We start from the raw sequence: 22,520 nt of genomic DNA on the forward strand, positions 1-22,520 counted from the left end.
TTAAACATGAATGTCTGGAGGGAGCCCTGGGCATCAGTAATTTTGTAAACGCCCCCAATGATGGTGACGCGCAGCCACGCCGGGGATCTGCTGGCCAAGGCCGACAGCCCTGCGGGAGAAAGCTTTCAGGCCAGGGCTTGCCCAGGTCAGAGGGAAGGACGTGCCTCAAGGAAGTCACCTAGGCATTTCTCTCACCTGTGTGTTTGCTCTGTTTCTAAATAAACCACTTTAGCTGTAAGAGGCCACATCGCCAACAGTAAGTTATTGACTTTAAGTAAAACTGCACCTTACGTAGGCTGTGTAGCAAAGCCGCTGGGGACAGGCCTGGGACGGGACCCTGGGCACAAACAAAAGATAAGCCAGAGGGAAGAACGGCCCTACACAGGGGTCAATTCCTGAGTCTAGGGTGTTAGCATTGCTCAGGGGCCCAGACGACTCCACAGTTTGAAGGAAAGCAGCTGCGGGGAACAGATTTGCACTGATTTTCCTGCCTTACCTCCCTACAGGGTCTCGACTGCATTCAGGCAGAGGCCACGAAATGCAGCAGTTGTCACCTGTGAGTAAGGCTTGCGTCATTATTTGGAATTTCACAGTGCTGGTGTCATCACTAGCGCTACCCAGTCACCAGGTAAGTGAACACTTACCCGCTAGCACCTAAAACACAGAAGCCAGCCGCTAGAACTCTGAACATGGATCACTCTCTCTCATTTCCGCTCCTACCCAGAGAATCCTGGCTGAGACACTGCACCAGCCAGTGCAACGGAAAGGGGAGCAGAGAGCACTCCAGGGGGCGAGCCAGAGAAGGGCCGGTGGCCCTTCCCCCCGCCGAACACCTGCAGGGGGGTGTGGGGGGGTGGGACCTGACTTGGCTCCGTGGACCAGTGCCCCAAACAGCCTGTCTGTTGAGTGCTATACCTGGATTTAGAGATCGGCGACTCGCCTAGAGGCGCTCTACAGCTGACATGGCATTTCCTGACGCCCACGACATCCCGCGAGGCCACTTCGACCATTATAACAGAATCAGCGCTACAAACAGGAGTCCTTCAGAGTGACGAAAAGCAAAATGGTGCATCCAGAAATCCATGTCATGCACACCCCTATGTCAAGACACTGGCAGAAGGCTCATTATTAGAAAAGTATGGTTTATATTCCATTCCCTGCCCCCCCACCCCCCAAATGGACTGCAAAGGGCAATTGATTAAAAAACTCAGGGTTCAAACAAATATTGTACATCATTAAAAGGAGTTGAGAGCATCTTGAAAAACAACAGAGAGACTCCACTTCCAGACAGACTGCTCTTGCCAAATAGAAGCCAGTGGGTAAAATCACTGAACCCATGGGTTCCGACACTCTGATTTGGGCAAAAAAGCCAAACACGAACATGCAACCTGGACAAGGAGCGCTAGGTCCTGCAGCCTCTGTGTTCGGGGTCTGCGACAGAAAGCCACACTCTTTCTTCAGCCAAGTGCTCAGAGGTAGAGGAGCTGACGTGAGTACGAAGGAGAATGGGGGGCTCCAGGGCACCCTCGGACTCCGCTCAGTCTCTCGTGGGAGGTAGAGTATTCGACACGGACTTGCCTGCCTTCGTCAGACAGTCTTCTCACGTGCACACACACAATCACACACACATAGCTGGGGACGCACAGCAACGCTGCGACGCGCAGTAGCCGCACGCCTGCCCCCGCTGTGCCCGCCTCCGGCTCCCACAGCCTGGCCCTGCTTGGGCGGTGCCGCCGGGGGCTGCTCCGAGGCCCCCTTGCGTCGGCCTTTAGACGTGCATTTTACTCCGACACCTAGATCTTTGTCTCTGGAGAAGAGCTGCGCTAAGTGGGTGCAACGTGTTATAACATCTTTATAAATAGAAAGTGCGAGAATTTTCTTAGCCAAAATACAAAGCAACAAAAAGCTCTCATAGCCTACTGTGCCAAAGATTAGATTTTCAGAATCACTGATACAACTAACAAAATGTTTCTGACATGACTACCAAGGTCATAGTGGATGAGTAAATACATTTATACATGTACAGGTATGAAAAAAGATATTAAGAAAATAGCCAAACTTCCCACAAGCTATCTGCATGAACTCTCTTTAGCATGCCACTCTGTGTTCAATGCACATGCATGTACTATTGAGTTCTATTAGTGTTATTTATTTTGGGCCAGTTTTCCAAAAAGAAAGCAGGCTCGTATTTTAAAAACTTCAAGTTACACGATTTAAAATCACTTTTGTAAAAATATTACAAATACCATATAAATGCTAAATCTCTCTGCTACCTGACTGATAGCCACTCTAGAGGTGGATTTCAGTCCCACTCTGCGACCCCTGTTTTGGCGTCTTGGTCTTTGGGGGAAGCACACTGTAGGCTTTGCCTCCTGTGCTGTAACTCGCTTCGCAGTGGTTCTTGAAGAACCACCAAAGTTGGGCTTCTAGGAAACTCAGCCGATCATCTTCTCATGACATAAGCACCTGCTTTAAGATGGAGCTGCGGGCAGGAAGCTAAGCCTCAAGGAATTTCTACTCACTCAGGTGGCTGTGATTGGCTTGAAATGGTTTAGGCTTGTGATGCTGAAAAGAAAGAACAAATGTTTCAGTCTACAAGTGCCCTTTCTTCTGACTTTTCTCTTTTGCAATTCAAGGCCATAGTACTGTATTTTTGCGCAACCACCAGATGATTTCAAACTCTAGGGTCACCAAGCGTCAGCAGGAGGGCCCGAAGAGCTATACAGTCCAGAACGGGAGACGTCTCCACAGGCTGCCGTAAGATTTTTCATTCCCTGGGAGTATTTTCAAAGGCTTTCTCTGTCACTAGGAGCAGACTCTGAGGTATGCCAGAGTGGAAATGTGGGTCAAAAAAAATGTGTTAAGGCTCCTTTACTTTTATTCAAAATTTTCCCCCATTTTTACAGGATGAACATTTTATCCCTGACTCTCCAACTACAAATGCCGAAGTCTTCCCTTCCCCTTCCCAGCATTTTGTAGAGCCCTACACAAAGTCTTTAGCCCTGGGTACTCTTTTTATTCCTGTGTTTGCAATTCCTGAGACTCACCTATGGACAGAGATCTCCTCACTATATAGTTGGGGTGACCAGCTAGAAGCCCTCCCAGCTAACTCTCCAGGAATCTGCTGCACAAGGAATAGATGGATAATCCCGAACCTTTCTTCTTTTAGAAAGTGTATTGATTGGAGAATGATCATTTTTAGGGCAGAATTTATTCTCTTCCCCTATTTCTTGTGACGGCAGTAACAGTCTAATTATTATAGGCCAGCAGGGTTAGAATAAAGCATCTGAAATCTGACACGCCAAACAATGTCATCAAACTTCAACAATCTGTTATTTTAGATGAGAGAGGCTGGTAAACAACTGGTAATTTTGAAGGATTAACAACATGTAACACTGGGCAAGGGGTTTTCCCATACGAAAGGTAGTAAAAGTGGGATGAACCCGCTCATCTTCCAGCACAGATGGTGCCAGAGGAGGTGGGTGGCCGAGGAGATGGGACCGGGGCACAGGGCGAAACTCTCAGCTGTCTCAAGAATATGACCCACCCAGCTGCTCAACAGAAACCCCTGCGGAGAGACGCAGTAGCCATGCAAATTTCTCACACCATGGGAGTCTTTGCCTCTTTGTAAACTTAAAACACAGCTGGCACCATGTTCTGTAACAGTAAGCTTTTCACTCCCTCTGGAGAGTATTCTTGAGAATTTCTGGCTCAGCAAGTCTAGTTTCTATGTCTTCGCAAAGACCAGCAAGCAAACAAACAAACAAACAAACAAACAAAAAACAGGCAAATGCTCACAAGCTAGAACGCAAGGCAAAAACGGAAAATTTGCTGGAAGAAATGTAAAACTCAGGGGCAGGCGGCTAACGCTCTCTGTTGTGGTGTCTGCCTGACTCTCCTCCGAGCTCCTTGGCTGACCAACGCTGGACCTCATCAATGGCTCCTGTGGCGCAAGCAAGGGACCTCAATGAGTGAACACAGAAGAGGCAACACCAATCAGAAAACCCGGCGCTGCACCAGATTAAAGGTGGGCCCTGCCCTTCACACACCTTCCAGCAAGTGGTAAGGTACTGCCTCTCCCCGTGAATCTGGGACAACCAGTGACTTCTTTGACCAATATTGTACGGCAGGCAGTGGCTGTGATACCTGTGAGCCTGACTTTATAAGGACTGGCACCTTCTACCTGGCCCCTTGGACACCTGAGCTGGCATTTTTAATAAGTCTGACTACCCTGGTAGAGACCTCACACAGTCGCTGAGACACCAGCAAGGGAGAGGAGGCCGGATACTACCAAGTGACCTGATTGGGTCCCACCGCGAGCGAGAACTGTCGAGAGGAGTCCCTCCTGCATTTCTCACCCGCAGTATCATCCGAGATCTGAGACAGCTGTTTTAGGTTGTGAGGTTCACGGTAGTTCGTTACACAGCAATGGATACCTCGAATGCCGTCTTTCAGTGTGTGCCCTGGTGGTAACTCGTTCACCATCGGACCTACCAGACGAGCGACGCCTCTCAATCAGTGGGCCACATCCTCAGAGAAGAGTCACCATTCAACAGCTGCTCAGAGAAATCGCATTATCTTTCAAAGAAGCCTTCCAATCGCTTATTCTTGAATTAAGTTACTATGAGCAGAGCTGTGACAGGCTACTGCATAGTGCCGTTCACCCCGACTCTATCAGTCAACAGCCAACAGGATGCAGTGAAGACGTTTGGGCTTTGGAATCAGATTGGTGGGCACAGGCTGTGCGCTTTACCCACTGTATGGCCTTGGGCTCATCCGTTTCCTCACCTGTACAGTGGGGTCTAACACCACCCATGAAGAGCGGCAACTCTAGTGTGGGACTGCTGGTGGCCAAGCTTTCTGTGTCTCGGTCTCTTCCTCTCTGAAGTGAGCCCAATAAGAGTATGTCCCCTAAGGGGATTGTCATCGGATCAGAGGAGGTAACCACTGTGAAGCACACAGAAGCGTGCCTGGCATGTAGTAAGCGTTCAAAAAAAGCCAGCTACTTTCAGTTCCTTCTGGTATTGTCCCATAGGGTTGCTTCCTTAGTGTGGCTGATTCTGTCCCCTTCGTTTTGACCTTTTATACATGTAGTGAAAAGTGTAGGCTTTTAAAAAGCATACATCCAGACTCAACCAATGGGTTTAGGACTCTCAAGTATAGGGAGCCACATCTAAACTACGTCTAAAATCAATTTTGTTCTATAAATTCCAAGCACATTGTCTGGCACCAGAAGTACTTAATCTTTACTTAATGGTATAGACTCTCCTGTATGCTATCTACTCCTTAAGATAAGTTATTTCACAGAATAGGAATATTTTCCTATGAGATACTTTCACTTTTGGCATTAGGATTAATTCAGATTCTAAGATTCACAGTACTTATTAATTAGTAATTATCTTATTAAATTGTGCTGTTGGCCATATGGAATGCCATTGTTTCTCTTAACTGGACAGTGAATTCTAGCCACTTCAACAGGACTTACTGAATAGACACGAGAGAAGCAAGCATTAGAAAAGTAGTTTCTTTTTTTAACAAAGCTGCTCTGCCTTTATAACTTAGCTTTGTTGTTTACAGCTTCTGCTCTTTGAGCTACTGGGCCATTCTCAACAGTGTTAAGATGGGAGGTATTTGTTATATAAATAACGGGAAAGATGTGTGATAAGGAACTTATTTATATATGTACCCTCTGTGAAGATAATGTGTATTTCAAGTAATATTTGCCTTCTAAGTCATCACTGGCCCGCACAGCTGAGGGAAAAGATAGCTTACAAAACACAACTAGAGAGTCTGTACAGACGCTTTCCAGGTTTTGATGTCATTGTTACCATCAATAATTACATGCTTTGGAATGTAACCAAGTTGTGTACTTCAAAGTACTCATGATATCCAGCTTTGGCTTGTCCTGAGCAAGAAAACCCGCTTACTGCAAAGCATAGAGACTGGCCCCAGAAAAAGCACCACTTAAGAAAACAAAGAAGGTAGAACGTTAGTTTGATCATTATCAAAGAAGTCATAGTGCTTGGCAAACTCTGCTGTTTCCCATTTAAACTAATTCATATTTAAATGACAAGTGCCACCAAGACCTCAAACAGAGAAGGACGCAGACGAGTCACTGAGCTCAGTATCGAAATCCAACTTCTTTCACAAGTCCAACACCCCAGATTCATCAGAATCTTACATCAATCAGAAAAGCAACACTCCAAAATCTCAAGGACCCACCCGACGACGAGCACAAGCGCTGTAAGACACAGCGGAGCTAATCTCGGCGAGTCTTCTGGAACCCTACCAGTGAAGATTACTTTTTACTGCTACACAGTTTAGAAAAAGACAACTTGAAGAATAAAACGTCTAGCGAAGGAGTGCTCTACGGGAGGCCAGGTCAGCGGCACCCCCGCCCCGCACCAGCGCGGCCTGGGGCATTTCGTTCGGACGAGGACATTTAACACAGACCTCCGTGCGTTGTTTTCAGATGGGGAACGACTACATTCTCCTTTAGCAAGGAATTCTGTTTGTTATTATCCTAACATTTTCCATTTTCCCCATATCTAGCATAAATAAGGTGTCGGAACAGTAAGAATGAATATTCACAAAGCAAATATATAATGGCCCAACATATATGCAGAAGAATGTATTACAGACAGTAACAGAAATTGGAAGATAGGCCTAACAAGAATTTGAAACCCTCAGATGTTTCAATATGTTTTAAAACATTCATTAAAAGGAGACAGGGAAGATTTGGCCTGTAAGCACTCCACATGGCACAGAGCGGGTTTACTTGAGGAAATTAAAATGAAATTTGTAGTACAGGGAAAAGTTAGAAGCTTCTAGTTTAGAAAAACAGTACTCTGGATAAGAATCAAACCACTTGTTCATAACAGATATAAAATTTTAATACTAGTGGGAATAAATTCGTCCTTGCCATCACTACGCAAGCAAGTTCAAGTTAACTCAGAGGAATGGCAAAACTGACTTAGAAAGACATTTTTTTTTTACAGTATTTTATGTAAACATGGTACTCTTCTAACCTCACATTATTATGCATGGGAATTACTTATTTGAATTGTTACATCTGTAAAAATCGTCCTAAACTTTAATTTACCTGCACCTTTCAGGCAAGGCTGCATCCTGGGGCCTGTCCTAAATGCTCTGAAAGCAACGGGCATCCTCATGATGCGCAAAGAGGGGAGCGAGAAAGGAACCAGGGAAGGGTGGCAAACTCTTTAAGAAACATGCACACACGGCAATATGAACTTAAAACCTTTTTAACTTATGGATTTACAAAAGCAAAATAGCAGAACTGATGAATTTGGGAGGTATTTCCTCCCAATTCAGTTCTGGAGTTGGCAAACTCTTCTGTCAGGTAAATACTGTATTATCAGGTTTTGCAGGCCAACTGCTCGGATCTCTGCTCTTATAAGGCAGCCAGAAACGCCGATGACTCTACACTAACAGGCAGCCTCAGGCACTTGCCCGGGGCTGGCTGTAGTTTGCTGAAGCCTGATCTAATTCACAGTTCCAGAGATGTACTTTGCTCAAGGACATCCTCTCAAATTTAGGGATGAACCTCACTTAATTGCTTGCTGTCCCTTTTCTCAATCTCAGGAACCAAACTATTTCAATATGTTGCACTCCTCCCTGCATGGCTTAAGTAAAGAGCCGTGTTTTCAAAGACTGAGTTAAGACTTGGCTGTTGTTCATTGAACAAGCAAGTACGCAGACAAGGATGTTTGAGGAAGAGGAAAAACCACATCTCTTGTATCTGAGAAAAGAAGAACTTCCAGGATTCCACCTCCTTCTTGATTAATGCCTTTCCACTATGATTAAGAATTTTGTCTTTGTTCCATTTTGAATTCCTTTCCATTACTCATTGCTGCCACTCCTTTAAATTAGATCTCCTACTCAAACAAAATAGAGTTTTTACCAGTTAAAAGAAACAAAACCAGTGTCCGTAACAGCCAACACTTTCAAAAAGTTATTTCTTGAGCAGAGATTGTTCAGCTCTCAAGGAGGAAGGTCCCTACTTTTTCTCTTCAGCCAGGCCACCGCCAACCAAGGCCAAATTTCAGCTATTGAATTTGGAGGAAAATGGTTTATTTCTAGTGCTGAACCCTCTTTGGAAACCCCCATCACTGATGTAGAGGGAGCTGGAAACATTAAAAAAATACCAAAAAATAAAATAGCAAGAAAACTTCCCTTCAGTGCCACCTCCATTCTTTCCCAATCTTCATCCTTCAGTAAGTCATTTATTCTCACATACTCAAAATCAGACTTCACCCTCAGAGGGGTAGGATGAGACGGCCTGGGGGCGGTCTCTCACTTACAGGAAATAAAACTCAGCTTCGTTCAGAGGTAAATATGGTTCTGAGTAGAGAGAAGAGGTCATTAGAAAGAGCCTTCCTGCCTAAGTACAGAGCCGCTGCTCACGCCAGTGCTGCCTTTTACCTGGTATCAAGAGTCCACAAGTCCACGGAGAAGAAAAGGTACCTCTTAGAGGGGAAGGAGATTAATATATTACCACCTCTCTTCTTTTGCTGAAGATGTTGGGTAGCTCCTTTGCTATGAAGTGCCACTCGATGAATGAACGGTCCCAGTGTTTGCTATTTTTGGCATTTAAGTACTTAGCCACGATTCAGCTCTCATTGCTAATGCAGTTCCCTTCACAAGGTGACACGTGCAAGTTAAGATTTGGTAATGAGTTTTCAGCATTAATTAGCTAAAGTCCACTCAGTACACCCTTAAGAGAGGTATCCTCTGTGCACACAACAATATAGCTATTCAGTAACGTAGACAGAACACTACTAACCCCTGTGACCCGACGGGGACGTTAGCTAGGAACTAGGTCAATGTCACGGTGAGCCTGGAGAAGAATCTTGCGTGGTTGTTCAGAACAACAACATCTCTTCTAGCTAAAATGGGCAAATTACTTTTGGAAACGAGTCTGTTTAACAGCTAGCGTGGCTGGAATCTTCACGAAGCTCATGGCTCGGGCTGGACCAACGCAGAGGAGAGAACCAGCAAGCACGGCTGTGCTGAAGGGCCCTAGCTGACCCGGAAGCGCTCTATTCACAGTATGAACACAGCAAAGGCTATCAGAAGTGAACGGAAAGGACGGGAATCCACCCCGCGCGCACAGCACGTCCACATCCATTAGACGGTCCCTGCTCCCTTTGAAGTGTCGGCTGCCAACCCCGGATGGAGAGCTGACAAACGCTGCCAAGTTTCTCTTTACAGAAATCACTGCACTTCACCTTTACAATTTGGTAATAGTTTTAAAAGCTCCATTTTCTCACATAAAATCTAAGAAACTGACAAAGTATTAAAGAATCTTCCAGCATACTACTTCTCAGAAGTAGGATGGATGGACTTCGTATTTTTTTGGCAGGCTTAAAAGCTCCGTCTACAGCAGGGCATTCTGCACTTCTCACCTACTTAGTAATGGCAAGGCCTGTCCATTGGAAGCCTTGATGACCAGCTGAAATGTTTCCCTAAAGATTTATACCTAATTAAAACTTCACTTTTTCTAGGCCCCAGAGCCTAGCTGGTCCCCAAGGTGGCCCTAGGCAAGAGTTTCCCCCTATCAAGCTATTGCCCAGCTCAAGAGAGAACAGTGTCCCACCCAGTCTGTCTTCTAAAGATAAAATACAGCTTCAACACTACATTTAAGGGGAGGCTCTTAACAAATGGTAGCATTATTACATTCCTATTAAAAGACACATTTCTGCTTGTCCAGAAGAGACGAAATAACCATTCCCTAGTGATACAGTGTAGCTATATGTATATGTACAATTCTCAGACGGCTGAAGAGTTACCCTTTGCGTTACTAGCACCCCCGTCCCTGCGACACAAAGCGTCCTCAGAAGGGGGCGCACTACTGCCGCTGGCTCACAGATGGCTCACCAGTGCAGGCAGGGCCTCCCAAATCGCTTACCATCGCCTGTGCCTTCGCACCAAAACAACTGCTTATACCACTACACATTTCAATACTCTTAGCGATGTTGCGACTGTTAGGAGAAGCTGGAGGTTCTTCTCTTTTCTACCTGCACTGTAAGCCCCTACTGGCCTGCACCCCCCACCCAGCCTCCTCGTTCTCTGCATGCACAACAGGGCATCTAAAGCTCTACGTGTCTGGTAAGTTCTTTCCGACTCTCAGTGCTGGATTAAGAATCTCAGAATTACCAAAAAGGTCTCTTTGAAGTTTCAAAAATCTTAGGAATGATTAAGTAACTAAATCTGATCAAAAGTGATGCCTTGATCAACTTATTGCAACGTGACTGTGCCTGGTATTTTCTGGTAAATGCCCTGTACTGCATTATTAAAAAGCAAAGCTCTTGGGGTCACCAGCGATTTGCTGATGGTTGGTTTTTTAATGAATTACTAGGTTTGCAGACATGACACACGGATTTAGTGAGGTTCTTCTAGTGCACTGAACATACAAACTGTTACTTATGCAGAAGGGAGTAGAATTGTGGTCGCAATAAGAACCATAGTGTTGAATTTCTTCAATCACAATACTGCAGGAAAAAAATGTTTAAAACTTCGTATAAAAGTTATCAAATCGGGAGACCCGTGGATTTAAAAATACAATCCAGGCTCATTTCACTGGAAAGTGATGTTTCTGATGTATCGTATTGCTGTTAGGTGAACTTAGGAGCCAAGGAGACTGGACGAAACTTTGGTAGTCAGCCTAACACAGTAATTCATCTGGACCAGAGCCATTTCCTACTTCCCAGCGATTTACAAGCACTGTGGTTTACAAACGCCCCTCCCAACGTCGCAGTAGGCTCTCTCCCGTTCTACATCTGCAAACCCCACATTCCCCTCCCTGCTCCCCGCACCTCCACATGGCCCCCAGGCCCCCAAGCTTTGCGGTACCTATTGCAATCACTGCTGTCACCTCCCTTCCAGCTGCCTGAAGTGCTTCAGGGGAGGCTGCCCCCCAACGCGCTCAGATGGCTGTTTCGGGCCACAGTCCGGCAACGATGGGATGCCCGGTCAGGGCAGAGACAAGGTCTAACCTTGCAAAACAGTAAGAAGCACCAGGATTCTTTTTTTCCCCCCCGACAGGTGAAACTGCACGTTCCGGCAGGAAGGAAGGAAAGAAGTCCCTCATCGTCGCCATCGCGGTAGCTTCCTTCTCTCCTGTGGCCGGCTGGTTCCGATGACCAAGGCTCCTGTTGTGTTTTCTAGATCTGGGCAAGTGACAGCCAGGATAACATGGACCAAAGGACAGTGTTCAAATGTGACTGGTAGATAAACGGCCATTTATCACTGTTAAAATTTTTTTTTTTCTTATAAAGTTAACAAACCAAGGCTGTTGATCCCTGAATTAGAAAGTTGATTTGCTTGATTATTTTCCAGAGTGTGAGGTGGGGAGGAGGAGGGAAAAGCCTCCAGTGCTTTTGGGTATGTTGCTGATCCTCTAGTTTGGCAACACCTTGGGAGCATCTTCTGACCTCGTGCTGTGGCATTCTCGTGGCCCTGATGCCGGCTGCTTACGGCCCGGGGTTGGGGGGATGGGGAGCAGGTCGGCCCCTCCCCTTCGACATTTCAATCGGGCCCAGTGGTGGACACAGAGCCCTGGGCCGTTTCCCCAGGAGCAACTGTCTCTTCTTGGGAAGGTGACTCTTCCTCGGCTTGTCCTCGAGATGTGACAGTTGTTTCGGGGGAGATGCTATGGGGCCCCTCCAGGGGTATACAGCCAGGGTGGTTTTTGCGAAAGTGCTGATTCAAGATGGCCTGGAAGGGGAAACTTTTGCCACAAACGTGACAGTGGAAGGGCTTGTTGCCTGTGTGCTTGCGGATGTGATACTCCAGCTGATCTTTGCGGGTGTACTTCTTGCCACACATGCGACAGACGAATGGTGTGATCCCCATGTGCAGGCGCATGTGCCGGTCCAGGCTCCCTTTCTGGTTGAAGGATTTGGCGCAATAGATGCAGGTGAGCCGGGGGTTGTACCGGAACCACCGCTCCGACACTTCCTGCTCCCGGAGATACTCCACGTAGCCGCTCACTCCCATCATCGCTGACTCTTCTACCTGTGCCGTGAGGCAAGTAAGCACAGAAGAACACGCGCCATAAGAGACACAGTGAAGGAAATCAAATCTACTTCTACCTCTGGTACGAGCTTTATGCTTATTTTTAGTAGAGATCCAAACAGAAGATTACTACCAAAAAGTAAGGATGTTAACATAACAACCACACATCATCTGAGGACATGTATTTCATTACCGTAACAGAACAGTACGGTCAGGTTACTTTCTGGCTGCCTGCTTACAAACGGCATGCTTCTCATGAAACCCCCACTCAGTGCTCTATTTCACGGCAATGGGAGAGTCTGAGCCCACGCAGCCCATCCTCTTGGACTCTGATTTAATCACAGCCAGCAGCCGGGGAGGTGCTTAGCCGGTGCTGGCCCACAAGCACTTTCTGTGGTGATGGACCTGTCCCTTATCTGCACCACCTAATACAGCAGCCACGAGCCACAGGCGGCTATGGGGCATTTGTAATATGCTAATACAATTGAGAAACGGAATTTTTTATTCTAATTGCTTTCAATTAACATTTAAATAGCCGCATGCGACTTGGCTAATAGCTGCTATATCTGACTGTACATACGGAACACATTACGGCCAGAACATTATAAATTATACTTACGGTAAAATTATACCAAAAATAAATTATACCAAAATTTAGTCCAACAGTACCTGGCTTTATAAAAATGTAAATAATTTGTAGGTGACAGCATTCCTTTTTATCCTGAAGTACTTTAGTACTGTACCAACATATTAACTTGGCTCTGGAGACTACTCACAGATTAACTGACCTCCGAGCCAATGGATGGAAGAGCTGGGAAAGCAAACTAGACTGAGCTATGAATTTACTAACTGGGTTATTTTTTCCTATAAGCCTTTCAAACAGTAATATTCACTAAGTACTGATTTACTGACACTGTCCACCAAATACAATGATAAGTACCGCAGAGAAAGGGCAAGACTTGGTTTCTGGTTTTCCTCTCTGAAGACAAGACTCTGAGCAAAGTGGACAAAGAGAAATGGGAAGTATAATACATTTTCCTAATGATGCTGCTCATTCACTTTTCTACCTGCTTATACTATAGGTAAATATCCTGGACTTACAGTGCACAGACAGATTATCACCTAATTTAAACACCTATTTTTTTATAGTGTTTTTAAATTGATTTAAAAATATTAAAAGTAAATAGAGTAATCTGTGATTTATGTTATTTCTCCACTCTCTTAGTTGATAAAGTATCTGACCTGCCTAAGTTAAATTTATGTTGTGATAATAAATTTACTTAGGACATTAAAAAAGCAATTATTATAGAAGCAGCATTTGAACTCTGCTGTTAATTAACCCTTTAAGTTATTGCAAAATAAATGTTTTTCTCTGATTTACTTTATGAAGGTCAAATGATAAATACACACACACACACACATACACACATATAAAGACTTTTTATTAAAAATTTTAGAATGGTATGTTAAACCACCATCACTCAACAACTAACCCCTGGACAATTTTTTCTTCACTCTCACCTATTTCTCTCCTTTATCATATTATTTTTGAAGAAAATCCCAGACATAGTTTAAACACAAATATTTTAGTATGTATCTCTAAGAGATGAGGATTCTTTTTTTAATGATAATCAAAATACCATCACACCTTAAAAAATGTTATTCCTTAATATCAAGTAAATAAGATCTTAATTTTGTTTTACCTGTTCTGACCATTAATAATCTCAACAAAGTATTTAATATATGAGAGAAACATGGGTGCCCCTCTCTGAAAGCTGGGAGTGGAAATATATTCCATTAAATGGGTAATTTGAAAATGTTGGATTTATAAGTGGTTTTGATTCAAAACTTGTATTAAAATATTACCATTCAGTAGTTTTTTTTTAGCCTGTTGGCTTCTGAAATCATGATAAATTTTGATGTAAATAACATACATGTTTCAAGTGAAAAGCTTATACATGTATATAAGCATATGCAGGAGGGAACTGTGTATGTTTAGTAGAGGCTAAAGTATCAATGCGAAGAGGAGAAAATGTAAAAGCTGACTCTGGATTAACTGGAGTCAGTCACCTGGCTGGCAATCAGTCTCAGGCCCTGTCCTCGTGTGTCCGCCGCTGTGCCGCGCCCCTCACACGGCAGCGGCCAATGCGCTTCGGCGCCTCCAGCCCCGCAGGGGCGGTTCTCAGCAGGCGTGGGAGCAGCAGGGGAAGGCCCGCCTTATGCAGTAAGACCGAGGTTTTCCCTGGTTTCTGACTTGTTTCATGTAAAATTTCTCTCTGCTTCGATTCCCTGGTTAATGGAAAGACGACTCCCATGAAGGAGGGGGGACCCCACCAGAAGGTGCTGGGTGACCACAGACCAGGCCAGAACAACTTGTCTGAGGCTTAGCAAGCGCTTTGCTGGACTTTGGGTTCAAATCTGCGTCCTACTGGCTGTGTGACCTTGAGGAAGTTATCGAACTACTCTATGTGACAGTTCTCTAACTTTAAAACGACTATAATAGCATCTACCTCATAAGTTGCTATAAGCACTGAATGAGTTAAAGTGCTTACTGAGATGGAATGAATGTTTACCATTCTTAAACATTACAAATGATATTATTCATAATCTTGAGGGTACCAGTTCCCTATAAAAAAGAAACAACCACCTAACTTTAAAGAAAGTAACAACATAATGTCATGCCAGTATGGTCCACAAGCAGAAAGTAAACATAGTTATCTGTGATGAACTATAATCACAAAATACATATACCAAGATCAAGCTCATCCAAAAAATTATTGCAGTAAAGTTGCAATAAAAGAGCAAGTGAATGTGCATAAAATGTAGATTAGGTCCTTGTCAGCAGCAACATCTTCAATAGTTTCATTTGTTTAAACTTTAACAAGCAAGGACAAAACTGGCTGCCCCTGGGCTCTCTGACATTGGGGCCGGGGGGGGGGGGGGGGGGCTCCTGTCAATCCTCCCACTTGCCAATTCTCTCCTAGACTGTAAACTCTGTGAGTACAGGGACATCTGCAGAATGTCCCAGAGCTTAAGCAGTGAGTAGTGGCTGTTCAAGAACTATTTTTTAATTTTTTTTAATTTGTATTTTAAAAAATACCTAGGAATATTTTTTAAAAGATTTATTTTTAGAGAGAAGGGAAGTGAGGGAGAGAGGGAGAGAAACAGCGACGTGTGGTTGCCTCACGCGAGTCCCCTAAGGGGAAGCAGGAAAAGGTGGGGGGTGGGAGGGCCTGGCCCGCAGCCCAGGCCTGTGCCCTGACTGGGAATCAAACCAGCGACCCTTTGGTTCGCAGGCAGGCACTCAATCCCCTGAGCCGCACCAGCCAGGACAAGAACTATTTTTTAAAATGAATTATTCTATAATGAATAAATTCCATGTAAATAAATGATTTTCTTATTTTCCAAAACAAATAACAGTCTAGATTCTTGACATGGCCTTCAAAGCTGTTCACCTTCCTAACCTTCAATTACTATTCAGAGACTCAAAGAATTGAAAGAACTTCAAAGATCATCTGATTTTGTTCATTAATTTTATTTAAAGATCTCAGAAACTGGGGATTTCACAGGCACGTAAGTAATCCCCTATTTATTGGGCACCTACTTAGTAACCTCACTCAGAACTACCTAGTGGTAAAACCAGCCCTTTTGAGGGGGGGCACCGGAGAAGACGACGTCAGATACAAAAATGAAAAAAGCGGGCTCTGCCCTCAAGGTGATTTCAATCTAGATGGAGACACAAGATTAATGCAAATGAAAAATGAGATCACACCATCTGCAAATGCTACAGTGGTTTAAGGAGAGGTCAGAGAGCACTGGGTTAGTCGGGGCAGATGGTTCCAGGAGCTGGGACTGGGGCGGCGCCGGGCACCTGGGAAGACAGGGGCGCCCCAGACTCGCGGAGCAGGAGGAGGAGGAGTCCGATGTGGTCCTGACACCCAGAGAAGGTCTGCCTGTTGGGACGGACAGTGCGTGCCCATGAGTGGGGAGAAAACTGTTAGAAAGATTATGAATTACGTGGAACACGAGGCCACATATTTTAACCTTCACATGGCAGAAAAAGGGAAAAAGCTACAGAACGTTTTTGAGCAAATAGGGGTCCTTAGGAGTCTGTTCCACTTTAATCACCCCATAAGCAGGAAGCTCTTCAAGTCTGTCAAAACTTGTTCTCACTGTAATGCAAGTCCATGTCCTGTTCTGGGTCTGTGACGGGGAGAAAATAACCGGTGAGTAGACTCACCAAAATAAACCTTCATACATGTTAAGGCATATATTAACTCTTAATATCATCTCCAGGCAACGCTACTTCTTTTCTATTTCTCCATAGGCTGCACCTTCTGCTAGAGCCAGGTAAACACCCCTCGGCGTTCCGACTGTTATCCGTATCCAGCTACAGAGGGATAGTTAGCCCTTTCTAATTACTTCATTAAATACTGCATTTAGACTCTCCCGAGGAACGGCTTTCTTTAAGTGGCTATTGATTCCAGTTAACTGCCTTTTAAGCACTTCCTACTCCCCCCACACTGTCACTGAGTCTACAGAGCCTCATCCCTACCTGTTTTGTGTATTTGAGGGTCTGCCTTATGCCCCCCATTAAGTTGTAAGGTCCGCCTCATTGTTGTACTTATTTGCGTAACAGTCATTTCACACAGTCATCACGTCCTATTTGAAAGATGAGGAGAAACGGGGCTCTAATTTTATCATTAAACTTACTTTTCCTCCAAGCTCCTAACATTTTCTCTAACACCTTATTAAAACTAAAAAAATTCTTAAAATAGTTACAATTCCTCTTCTGGTACCAAAAAATGGGCGTGATTAATATGCAAGTAAGTATAGTTTATAAGAATGTCTTGCTGCTGTTACTATACTATGCATACAATAAACACCCAATGTTTAGGTAAAAACTAAACGAGATTCTACTGGTATAATCCAGAAGCTAGAAAAATTAGCTGTGCAATGCAATCTTAATCAACCAGTGCTTCCTTTTAAAGGACAAATGTATTTGCAATGTATTATGTTCTACTTGGTGAGTTCACCATCCTTTTAAAAATCAGTCTTCAATGAGACACCTGTGAGGAAAAACAAACAAACAAACAAAACTATCAACCAACTACTTACACTTCTTGTTAAGTAGAGTTGCAAAGAAAATAGGAGACATTATTCCTGTCCTTTTTAGAACAATTTTAGTTCAACAAAATATTCAGGAAGAAAATAAACGAAAAGATACCAGCGTACAAAAACGCAAAAGCAACTGTATGCGATGTGTCACATTACATAAAGTAGTAATTGTGTAGGGTCAGGCCCATACACGTACAGAATCAGACTCTCCAGCCCAGGCCCTAAGTTACCTGGGTGTGGCTGGCAGGGGTCACTTTTTTATTTCTACTGTCGGGATTACAGGCTGGTTCAGAAAAAGAGTTCCACCATCTCATCTTTTCTACTTCCCAAACTCTGCTGACACCAAAAGTGTATCTCTTGCATGCTTACGAACAAGAATAAAAAAAAAGTAATCAAATAGAGTATTTCTTTAACAGGGCCCCTGTTCCCTCTCCTACGTCTTTCCTTTCCGATTCCCACACAGTGGCAATCTCTTCAGCAGCCACAGCTACATACCTGAGAGCTGGGCTGCTTAGGCTCATCCATTCTCCCAGGAGACTCACTTCGGGCTCTGTGTCTCTCCGTCAAGGGGACAACACTGCCGGAGGGGCTAAATCTGTCGGAAGAGGAGCAAAGAGGGGACTAATAGAGAGGTAGTGTCAAGGCACTTAGATAACGGTGAGGTCTATCCTCTCTACCCCGTGGCTGAGGAAGGGGGACTGAACTGAACAACAGGTAACTAAGACGCACTTTCGGGAAGTCAGTGCATAAGGATCTGGGTTGAAGTAAGACAGGAAAGGTCTGCCACAGTAAATTTAAGAAACACAGAATGACATAGCAGATAGACCACGTGACCCGGTGAAGCTGAGGCTAAACATAAGTTCCGTCTTTACGTAAGTACTGAGGAGACCATAGAAAAATAAATTAAAACTGGGTTTGTAATTTTGTTTCTTCTAAGCAACTATCAGGTTTTTGGTTGTTCCTTCTCCCAGGCCCCTACAGCACTTGTTATATATGGGTATTTCAGACTGTTGATTACACACAATAAGATTGAATGTCTTTGCATTCAAGCTATTACTTTTTTTAAAAATTTATTTACTTATTTATTTATTTATTTATTTATTTTCAGAGAGAGGGGAAAGGAGGGAAAAAAGAGAGGGAGAGAAACATCGATTGGTTGCCTCTCGTAAGCACCCAGCTGGGGACAAAACCCACAACCCAAGCCATGTGCCCTGACAGGGGACTAAACCAGTGGCCTTTTGCTTTGCTGGACAATGCTCAACCAACTGAGCCACACGGGTCAGGTATTACTTCTGATACGGCGCTAACACAGTGGGGCAGTAAATACTGTGCCCAAGACTTGTATGTTAGCTGTTGCCTTGTTTGGTTTCCCTTGCATGTCCATGTTTCTCTCTCTCTCTCCCTCCCTTCCCCTCTCTCTAAAAATAAATAAATAAAATCTTAAAAAAAAAAAAGAGTATTTTAACTGTTAAGGACACAAAAAGGAAAATACTCAAGACCACTTGAAGTGGATACAATATATACTTTCTGAGCCTGTACCACATATGCTTGTCAAGACTGGGTGTTCACCAAAGAATAGCTTCTTTAGCATTCATTGTTCATGCAGTCAATTTAAATTTATTTTTAAGAGGGGAAAGAGAACAAACATTATCGTTCTAAGTTGGTAACATTTCTTTCTTTCAATTGAGACTTTCAATGTACTTAGATTAAAACTATTGCTATTTCCACCATAAAGAAATGCTCTCACTGTGATTAGAAAGAGAAAAGGGAGCCAGGGGACTTAGTAGCGCTGGTGAAAAAAACCAGGCCCGTGGCAGCAGCTGTCACCAATGAAAGACAAAGGGAAGACATCACATGACAAGTGAAAAAAAGGAAGGGAAACCACCCCAAAAGCTTCCCTTTGGAGTAACTACTGTGATTACACTAATGCCAGAAGAACAATCACTGTTGGCGCCACGCCCGCTCTCACGTGGTAGCTGGGGGGCAAAGGGAAGTAAACAGCACTCCCAAGCAAGCACTACGCCTCCCAGGCCACCGACCTGGGCAGTAAGAGACCAAGGAAGGGCGAAGCTGTCTGGCTCCCAGCTGATGACCAGCCCCCTGCCTGGAATTCCGAGGAAGCCCGCCAATTGCTGACACTAGTGCCAATTGCTGACACTAGCGTGACTGCAGATGTTATTCTGACTCCTGGAAACGTCCACCTTTACCATAGTACTCACAACACTGAATTCTTCGGGACTAGGAGCTTCCTGCCTTGAAAAAATAAGAACACAAGTCTTTTGGCACGCCTCCAGTTCCCCACCATCAGCTTCTTTTGGCCAAGAGCGTCAAGGAGGGGAGATGCTCTCTGTACTACACAGGGGTGGCATCAGGTGAGCCAGATGGACGAACAAAACAAAACTTACCTGTCAATCTCACTGCTTGTTGGCCGAGCCACCTTGGCTCCCGAGGACCCCAAAGGGTAGCTGTCCTGCGCGACGGAGCCGTGGCCCGTGGTGTCGATCACCATGGCTGCGACCTCCTCCGCGCTGCTCCCGTCTTCCCCGGAAGGCTGGTTCTCCGGCCCCAGCCACTCCTCCAGGTTCTCGGTTTTGATGTGGACTGCTCCAAGAACCCTCACTTCGTCGTCGCTCCGTGCCCCTCGGTCTGCTACTCCCGTCTCCACGTACCACTGTCCCGCTCGGTTGATCCGAAGGATGGGCTCGCGGCTCTCCACATCAGAACTGGGCTCAATTATCTGCGGGCTGGTGGACTCCTCGGGAGGGCTGAGCTCCCTGATATCCAGCACGGCACTCACCTGACCTCGCCGGCTTCCCTTTGGGGGATTGTGTCGCGGGCTAAGGGAGCGGTTTAGGGTTGGTGTAACCCTGTGAGACTCTGGAGGTCTCTCCGGGTGCTTGGTCCTCGTTTGACTTAATTCTGCTTCGACCTCAGCCACGTTAATCTTGAAATGAATGCCCTCCAGGATCTGTGTACACTTGTCTATAATGTGCTGCATTTGCAGAAAGCTGGCGGCTGTCAGGTAGCTGATGATATCCGCCAGCTGCAGGCATATCCGCCCCGTGTAACAGAAAGAAAGAAGCTGTTCAAAGACGGTGGGGTTCTTGATGACTGAAATGGAGACAGTACTCATCTCGTTCAAGGACATGTGATCCCTGAAATAGGGGGAGCTGGCAGCCAGCACCACTTTGTGAGCCCGAAAAGCTTGTCCTTGCACGTTGACCACGATGTCACAGAGCCGGCCCTGCATGCGCAGTTGGTTGAGATGGCTCAAGACAGAGTTGCTGAAGTCAGGGATCTCCAGTTGTATGTTACCACCCTTCTCCATGGTGGGGCCAGAGGGTGTAGGCAGGCATTCAACCCTGCTGAGACAAGGAAGCACGTTCTCACCGACAGTCAGAACTGCACCCCCTCATGCCTTCCCCTTCAAACCTATTTGAAAACATTGTTTGGCTAAATGTCAAAAACTCCCAGTAAACAGATACATGCCTTATGTTTAGATAAGGAAGAGAAGTACCAACGGGTCTTTCAGTTTAAAACCAAAAAGTGATTGGAAGGCTGCTAAGAACTCAAGCTATGCCTATGCTTTCCTTACTAATAAATGATGCAATATTGAAACAGAAGTTCAACAGAATAGAGGGGAAAAAAGCAGTTGTGAGTTTTTTATTTTTTTTAAGTGTTAATCATAAGGTATTTGCACTGAATATAAAATCCTGTGACAACTTTTCCTTGGAGAAAATTAGTTTTTGGAATAAATGTCATATACACATAGGCCGAGTAGATACGCCTCTTAACATTTTCCTACATGTTGTGTCCGTTTATTATTTTATAAAGTCACTCATATTCCACAAGAATGTAAGCCATTATTTGTCATTGTAACCCAAAGAGGCTTTGGGTTTAGGACTCTTGAGCACAGGACTCAACTGCAGTGCAGAGACCTTGAAGTTCTGTCTGAGAATTAGGAAAGGGTATGTACACCCGACCTGATCTACATGATCTAAATTCACCTTTGGGAATTTCAGGGCGGTGATGATATTCTGATTCTGAAATTTAGTTCCCCAAAGTTGGTAACAAATAGGGCACTTACCAAGTATGGCCAATACTTATACATCACAAGATTTTTCTAAAAACGGTGAAAACACTAAGCCTATAATTGCATCCAATAGCCTTCAATGGTTATAGAGTACAGTTTGCATAAACCCCAATAGGAAAGACACTGACTACAGCCCAATGTGTTTCCATTTATCTGTAAACTTATGACATTACATAGTTACCTAAGAAACTGCAGGAACTTCTGACGAGCTCACAGGATCCCCCGGCATTCACAACACAATCAGTAAACAGGGAAGTGCACACTGCTTTCAAGAACCAACTTGAGCCAATCTGACCTTCTTCCAAAGCGTTTTTGTTTGTTTGAAAACTTTTAATCCAGTAAGAGCCTCTGTCGATGCCATCCTGAATTCAGATGTGTTTATTTTGGCGCCTACACCAGCGCCTTTTTTGTGTGCTCTTTCCGGTTAATGCCCCAGTGAGGAGGAGGCCCCTGGAGGAAGGTCCTTCTCTCCCGTCGGCACTGGAGGGTGAGCGCTGTAAGAGGGAGAATCGGGAACGCGTGGGGTCGGCCACTCCGGTACTTGAGTGGCTCCCGTCTGCGTTAGGAAGCGTGGGGAGCGGGAGGCTGGCTGAGCCGCCAAATGTCATCGAGGAGCAGGGGGAAGGAGTGACGGGAGCAGCTCGTGCGGCCGGGAGCGGGCCTTCTGCTGCGGGGCCGGGGCCGGGAAGGGGGCGGCGCCCCGGGACCCGGGCCAGGCGGGAGGTGTAAGGGGGCTGGGGACTGCCCCGGGTGGGTGTGTGTGTCTGGGTGTGGCCGGCTGCGATGGGGGAGGGGGCCGCCCATCCCGGGGTCCCGAGGGAGGGGCCAGACGAGGGGGCGGGTCCGGCAGCTCAAGCGCGGCCGGGGGCCAAGGGGTTGGAAGGTCTCTGGGTGCCTTGAGCGGGGGTGAAGGGAAGAGGCTGAACGCCCCACGGGCAGGCTGCGGCGGAGATCGGGCAGGGCGGTCCCGGGGCAGGACAGCGGGACCGGCGTGCGGGGCCCCAGCCCACTCAAGGAGCAGCACCTACCTCCGGGGGTGGAAATGGGCCGGAATGGGCCGGAACACCGTCCCGGAAGTGAAACCCCCCGCCCCCTCCTCCGGAGCGGGCGACGTGCCGGAAGGAAATCACTCACCCTTATACCGTCCCCCTTCCCCCTCCCCCAGCGCTTTCCGTCCCTCACGCCCCCCTCCCCTGTCCTGTCTTCCTCCTCAGTCGGTAGGAGGCTGGGAGCCCTGCGTCACGCGGGAGATCGTGGCCCCGCCCACAAG

At 45.7% G+C, this 22,520-nt stretch overlaps 1 protein-coding gene across 2 annotated transcripts; it reads right to left on the reverse strand.

The window, feature by feature from the left end:
* Positions 1-11,143: 11,143 nt before the first annotated feature.
* Positions 11,144-22,341, reverse strand: ZBTB37 (zinc finger and BTB domain containing 37). 2 transcript variants are annotated; one of them, XM_054587746.1, is made up of 5 exons: positions 22,279-22,341; positions 21,432-21,744; positions 19,563-20,522; positions 17,653-17,752; positions 11,144-12,039 (listed from the first exon to the last, which is right to left on the reverse strand). In XM_054587746.1, exons 3-5 carry the CDS (start codon positions 20,483-20,485, stop codon positions 11,551-11,553), a joined length of 1,512 nt encoding a protein of 503 aa, XP_054443721.1. In that variant the 5' UTR covers positions 20,486-20,522; positions 21,432-21,744; positions 22,279-22,341; the 3' UTR covers positions 11,144-11,550. The 2 variants fall into 2 exon arrangements, with proteins under 2 accessions (XP_054443721.1, XP_054443722.1); XM_054587747.1 differs by lacking the exon at positions 22,279-22,341 and having other exon boundaries at positions 19,563-20,519; positions 21,432-22,051.
* Between the last annotated feature and the right edge of the window lie 179 nt (positions 22,342-22,520).

This window comes from Pteronotus mesoamericanus, unplaced genomic scaffold, assembly GCF_021234165.1.
Source record: "Pteronotus mesoamericanus isolate MK-2021 breed Mesoamerican mustached bat unplaced genomic scaffold, CSHL_Meso_final scaffold_1186, whole genome shotgun sequence".
Classification (NCBI taxonomy): domain Eukaryota; kingdom Metazoa; phylum Chordata; class Mammalia; order Chiroptera; family Mormoopidae; genus Pteronotus; species Pteronotus mesoamericanus.